Genomic DNA, 6,718 nt, shown 5'->3' with positions numbered 1-6,718 from the left:
ACCAGATCCATCCTGAAAGACGCTACCGCCGGCCCCGGATTCGGTATCCATTCACATTAATTTACTTTCTGAGCGTGCATACGTCTTCTAGAGAAACTTATACCAAGAAAACAAAGTAAGATAGATATATCTTGAAATGAAAATTGAAAAGCCACTCATAATGCAGCTGAGATCCTGGAAGAGAGCTCAGGACTAGCATAACTTATAACATCAAGAACACGAGATCGGATATTAAGATCTTGTACTTCCGAAAGACCTCCCACAAAGGTACTTGAGGTTTTGCAATTTGTTTTTGATTCAAGATGATGTGAAATCAGTCATTCAAGTTGAACATAATATTAAAAAAATCAGATCTAGACTCAACTTGATTAATTCAGATTTTTGATCAGAGGTCAAATTTCCGTAAAAATATCTAGGTTGCTCATAATCAATATCGGGTAACTAAGAAAAAAAAAGATTCAGTTTCACATTGATCTCTGGGTCTTCTTTGGGAAAATTTGACAATCTTCAAACTCACTTGATCGGGTTTGGTAGGAACAGTTCTTGTTGGAGGAATTTGCCCATCGGAAAGACTACTTTGCCACGATGAGCAATCAGGATAATTTTGGTATCTTTGTGCTGTTCAGATTCAAAACAAAGTATAAGACAAAGAAAAGGAGGAACAAACATGATAGAGAAAGAGAAAGAACAAAGTCACAAACCTGGACATCTCATCGGACAATTAACAGGAATTTGTTGATAATTAGGACCAAGACGGTATCGCTAAAGAGTTTTCAATAATCGCGATGATGAGAAGAGAATTGAGTACAACGATATATGATAATTTGAACATATTGATGTCTGATAATGGCCTCTTACCTGCGCATCCGGATAGGCAAGAACTCTCATTTGTAGAACTGGGTCATCGCTAGGAGCCCAACCTCTAACTACATTACCGGGTGAAAATGCCAATTGTTCTACCTAGAAATTAACCACATTTATTCTTTAAAAATAGAAACTAGATTAATTAGTGGTAGGGAAAAGCTAATTTACCTCTGTAAAATAGTTGGATGGGTTCTATAAAAATTATTCAAGATAGTAATGTGTGAGACACGATATAAGAAGTTTATAAAACATTCTTGATGATTGCTCACTTTATTCAATTCAAATCTTCCAATCTCATGAGGTTCAACAAGCGAAAAAGGCCACTCTTCTAATAAAAAGAAGACGCACAATCTTCGTTTTTAGAATCTCTTTGAGATGATCATGTTTAAAGAAGCGAGAACTGAACTTGTGACGTCAAGTACATTGTAGCGAAAATTTGAAGCTTGTGCAGGAGTTAAAACTTGAGCAAATACTGTCCAACTTGGAAGTTTTCCTGAATTGATTGATGTATATAATGCCTGAAATCATATGAAGAAGAGCAAATGTTCAGCTGGATTATCTTGTGAAAGGTAAAACGACTTTGACTGTCCTGAAGTACGAAAGATGTTGCCGTCAAGAGATCATATGGAAGAAATTCATCCGCTTACTCGTGCTCCAAAGTCGGGGTCTCCTACATCTGCTTGCTCTCCGAGTGTGAAATTAGACAATCCTTGATTGCTTCGACACCAAAGCTTGACATATACCCACGAGCCTAAATCATGAGTAGGTGAATTCAATTATTTGCATTGTACGAGCTGTGATCATGGCTGCTCCGACATCTATGATACTCGTCACCGTAACTTACCATCTGCCTTGATCCATTTATAAGCATGGCCTGTGAAGGCTTCTGTCTGAAGCCAACCTAGTGACATCGAATACATATCTCTGGTCAGATTCATATTGATCGAGATGAGAAAAGATAATAAGGTCACCTTTTGCTAGCCCAGCATCGGAAAGAGTTCTCAGAAATTGGTTGAGGGCCTCTGGATTATCGGCCAGATACTCACTTTAGGACATGTTGAAATGGTACAAAGCTATTTAGGAAAATTGACGACCTTGAAACTCCAGAGATAATAGTCCAAAGAAGAAATCTGTCTTACAAAGCCTGTTCCGCATCAGGGAGATTAGTAATAAGGCTCCGACTTTGACTGTGAATCAAAATCGGAAATTTTGCAGGTTGTCGAACTACAAGAATTTGAAACGTCGAGTCATCAATAACTTATCAAATGAGATTAGCAGATTTATGATATTCATGGCTTTCAATAGTCAGCCTCTTGAGTCGACTGACGGAAAAATACTGGAGTGTTATTCACTTCAAGTTACAAACCAGAAGTGAAGAAAACGCGATCAGTTCAAAGATCGATGCCCCAGGGGAAACTATCAAAAGCAACACTTACTGAGAAGATCCCATATTCCTTGATTCGTTCGAAACCTGGTGGCTCAGAAAAAGAAATAAGTTCGGAATGCAATAAGTTCATTTGAATATAAGGTGAATGATCGAATGGAAAATTTTCTTCACTTGATAGCAAATCCTCGAACGTTTCTAGCTGTGTCAAAGCTGCCTTTATCGCCTATATTTCGATGTGAATTTCCACAAAGATGTATAGGATGAATAAATATCAAGATATGTTGAAAGTGAGATGAAAGTGTAACAAAAATACCTAAGGCGTTTGACAACCTCACCGTGATGGGTGTCTGTGTGCCAACTTCATTCCGGAATGATGAAAGAAATCCATAACAAAAGTCAGATAAGTTAAATGACTTCCCAGCTCAATTCAAAAAAAAATCACTTACTTCCGTTGAGTACGTCCATCATTGTATATTGGCTTGCAAAGTCCGTGGTGACAGTGAAAGTACCATGCGCGCCGACTAAGATTCAAGATAATTCAGGGGGTAACTCGGCTTTTACTATGCTGAACCGCTCATAGATGACGTACCACCGGCGGCGTGAACTGCTCGCGGAGGAGTATGTTCACGATCGAATCGATACTGAGCAGCTACAGCCTGTGGGTCAAGTCGGACTAATTCGAAGGACAGAAGGGCAGAGAATCAGGTCTCTACATCATAAGTAAAACAAAGTCCATGGGTCGCACCTCCCGAGCTAGCCGGCATGACATTCATAGAGGGCATGGAGTTGTCCATTTGTGCGTTGAGTGCATGGTTATAGGCCTGGCTGTCCCCGCGCGATGAAAAAGACGCGTAGGAGATCGTACGACCGACGTAAACAGCAAGCGGGAGTACATAGCTGATGTGATTCTTCATGATGATGATGGTGAAACTGGATAAATAAAATTGCAATTGGCACCCTGAAGAAACTACAATCTTATGTGTTCAGGACTTTGTTTTAAAGATGAACAGTAAACGACGTAACGATCGCATCGCGTGAAGGGATATCAGGTCAGGAACACGACATTGACCAGGAAAGGGCATTGGTCTGACCTCATTCATAAGTTTTGCAACTTGCAATTTTCATGACAAATTGGTTTTTCTTTCCTATCGTCGACCTCATGGCATCATCCTTCAATTGTGAGCAGAGTACATATCAAAATACAACAAGGCAGACAACAGAGAAAAGACCGCATCGGGATTCGGATAGCACGTTTCGAAACAATGTTTTTGAGGCGGAGAGGAGAGGGACGAAAAGTTTAGGGTGATGATGTGGTCCACAATATTGGAGCAGTGAAGAAAACTATTGAGCTGATAAAGTCATCTCAATCATGGAAAGTCGGATCCATCCTCAAAGATAGTACCGCGGTCCCCGGATTTGGCTTGATACGGCGTGCATTGGTCACAGACTACAATATTCATCAATTGGAAAAAAAGAACATGATCAGTAACACAAGCTTGATCGTGTACAATACAACTAAGAAATTGGCAACTATTAGACTGACCAGTACCAATATAAGAGGGGTCCGGGCGACCTGCGTGACATTGAAGGACTGAGAATGCTTGACTAAGGCAACCTGTGGATTATTTGCTTCAGTATGCCTCTCAAGATTTTTTCATGAAGTCCAATGACTCAACTCATACGACCTGATGACTCTTCAAGATGGTAAGCTAAACACGGAGCTTTGGGAATCCATATTGCCTTACGATCAGATGAGCGGAGAATGGAGCAGGATGAGGCCTCCGGCCCTGATAAAAGAAGGAATCAAGCGTATCCAACTAAGTCCCACAGTTTAAAATAGCTATGATTTCAAAAACCACTCACCCAACGTAAGTGGTGCAGGGTTAGCGGGTTTCTGTTGCTGCTTTATCCAGCAGTTTCCACACACGTATGCCGTATTCCCAGCATTGCGACAGTCTATTCAAAGCAAAAAAAGTAAGTCCAACTATTAGTGAGAGTTTGACAGTTGTAATTCAAACAGATACATGGTCTTACAGTATCTTTCAGGGTAAGTCATAGACCAAAATTTGGTTCGAATGGCTAGATTTGCCCAAGTTTGAGCGCAATCTTGTTGACTTACACCCACTATGGGGGGAGGTGAGTTGTTTGGGCCTTCGGATTTTTCGGCATTGAGGAACGAAGCAAACCCTTGAAGGACTAACAATAGAGCAAGGGAAGTACTTAAACTTTGATTCAACATTTTTATCAAGCGGAGTCTAGGATTTCACAAAATGGAGCTTTGAGGAGACAGACACCATGGCAGATTGAACCAACTCGACTTATAAATTCTGGAGCTGGGGCGCATGAGGGCGCATGATAGGGTTTTTTTTGTGGTGTTCTGATCTTCTATCAGGTCGCTATGAGCCAATAGGCATTGGGCGAAATTTTCGCTCTTTTTTCTATTTTTTTGACCGACCAGCGATGCGCCCCACGAAGCAATCCGAAGATTGCAGAAGCGAGTGAGTTTCACAGGTAAAAAGCCCTGTCGCTTTGCCCGGCTATCTTTTAGGGTCAGATGTTCATTTGCCTCGGTCCGATGACCGCTTGACTCTTGTCTTCGAGGTTTTTGCTCGTCAACTCCAGCAGTTTGTGACCAATCCAGAGGATCAAGATTTGAATCTTTTGATTTCAATTTCAGCTTGAAATTGGACAAGTCTGTCTAGTTTTGAGTCAATAAAATGTTCCAATTTTGACTGCCACGTTAGAAGAAAAAGTCATCGGATGATAGATCACGGCTGCTGGGGGATACCCGGGTAGATTCAGAACGGGGGGCCCCAGGCAAGGTATGTGTGAAATGTCTGAAAGGTGTCTTTTGTGGCGCGATTAGGGCTTGTGGCTTTTACAGGTCAAGCAAGGATGCTCTACGCCCGATGAAATTTCAGAAAATTTTTGTAAAGCAAAACAAGAAATATTTTTTTGCTGTGCTTTGGGTGGCTTTGATATTGTGCCAGCCATCCCTACTCAAGCATTCCAAGAAAACTGAACTACCTTTGAATTGGTTCCCGCAACCAAAAAACGAAAATTTTCAGAAACCTCGCCCAATGCCTAATGTCCGCAATCGAATCAATTGGAATGCTGGAAATCTAGCAACGCCTTCTCTCATCCTGGGGGGCCACCACTCTCTCGTGGACCACGATTGTGTTTTGATTCCACAACAACCAAATTTTCTTCACGAAACTTGATCACCATTGGAATTTTTCAAAGCCAATAACTTTTTCTTGAGCAGCCTTTCCAAGATGGGAGGGGCGTACCATCTTGGTGAAGCGGCCTCACGAAGTACCGGTGACACTCCTTTCACAGAACTATTGCGGCTCGCCGCTCCGGCCTTAAAACTCTCTCCACTCTTTTTTTTTTTTTTTTTTTTTTTTTTTTTTTTTTTAAGTGCTTTTGATTTCACATGCACTGCAGACATTATTCGGGTTCCCCAAGTGGGCAGGGAAAAATGATTGGGAGTATGATTTGTCGTAAAATGGTCTATCACTCCACACCTGAGCCATAACACCCACACTACATATGTGTAGCAGGCTCAGTGAATATGTGGTTATCATGTACATACAGTTCTGCTCAGTTATCTGCTCATCAGGACAAGTTATTCATATGTAATACATGCTGTAACTTCTTTCAGATTGAAAAAAGCTTCCAAAAGATTGACTACATACACTGACTCAATGTTTTGGTGTGATCTCATCAACTCAACTGCATGTAACACACTTTCTGTTACTAAGACATAGCTTCAACAATATTGCCTGAGCAGCTACAGAATTATATGTAGTGAATTTTTGGGAAAAAAATTTCAAAGTCGAAAAAGTTACATGTGGTATAACATGTGATTTATTTATTCTGATGGGCAAAAAACTGAGCAGACCTGTATGTACATGATAGACAACTATTGACTTAGCTTGCTGCACATATGTAGTGTGGGTGAAATGGCCCAGGTGTGCAGTATTAGATTCTTTTATGAAAAACTGTACTATTAATCATTTTCCTCTGCCAAATTGGGGAAGTTGAATGATGTTTACAGTGATGTCGCACTAACTATCTTAGTATGTTATATGTAACTAAATTACAACTTCTGGTTTGTCTTCTACTATGGACTGGTCTACTGAGCCTCCAAAATAGTCTTCCTGTGGAATTTTCGCCCCAAAATATAAACAAAGAAATTTTAAAGAACACAAGAAAGAAACATTTTTTATCATAGGAAAGAAAAGTTGGCATAGGAGAAGAAAGAAACTATGTTGATCATTTATCTAGGTATGTTTTAAGGTGAATAAATCTTCCTGTGTCTTCTATGTATTTAGCTAAATATGGGAATACCGCAGGCGTATCTAATAATTTTATAGCCGAGTTGATATCCACTTTAATTTTTTCTTTCTTTAATGTTTTTCTAAATTTTTGTCTTTGTGCGTTGAACTTCTTGCAGAATATCAG

The 6,718-nt window shown here is 40.2% G+C and overlaps 2 protein-coding genes across 2 annotated transcripts; both read right to left on the bottom strand.

Annotated features, from left to right (window-relative positions):
• Positions 1-888: 888 nt before the first annotated feature.
• On the bottom strand, positions 889-2,475 carry MELLADRAFT_28357 (uncharacterized protein; the record flags this gene model as incomplete). The annotated part of the gene is made up of 11 exons (XM_007410537.1): positions 889-960; positions 1,033-1,056; positions 1,134-1,192; positions 1,271-1,382; positions 1,512-1,615; positions 1,709-1,765; positions 1,836-1,909; positions 2,004-2,088; positions 2,192-2,215; positions 2,301-2,335; positions 2,423-2,475. Coding segments are annotated over 11 exons (699 nt in total), but the record flags the coding sequence as incomplete, so codon positions are not given.
• Positions 2,476-3,618: 1,143 nt separating this feature from the next.
• On the bottom strand, positions 3,619-4,490 carry MELLADRAFT_124117 (uncharacterized protein; the record flags this gene model as incomplete). The annotated part of the gene is made up of 5 exons (XM_007410536.1): positions 3,619-3,698; positions 3,795-3,866; positions 3,928-4,038; positions 4,115-4,207; positions 4,286-4,490. 5 exons carry the CDS (start codon positions 4,488-4,490, stop codon positions 3,619-3,621), a joined length of 561 nt encoding a protein of 186 aa, XP_007410598.1.
• Between the last annotated feature and the right edge of the window lie 2,228 nt (positions 4,491-6,718).

This window comes from Melampsora larici-populina, assembly GCF_000204055.1.
Source record: "Melampsora larici-populina 98AG31 unplaced genomic scaffold MELLAscaffold_21, whole genome shotgun sequence".
Classification (NCBI taxonomy): domain Eukaryota; kingdom Fungi; phylum Basidiomycota; class Pucciniomycetes; order Pucciniales; family Melampsoraceae; genus Melampsora; species Melampsora laricis-populina.
The sequence above is the reverse complement of the archived record's forward strand: the minus strand, read 5'-3'. Positions and strand labels throughout refer to the sequence as shown.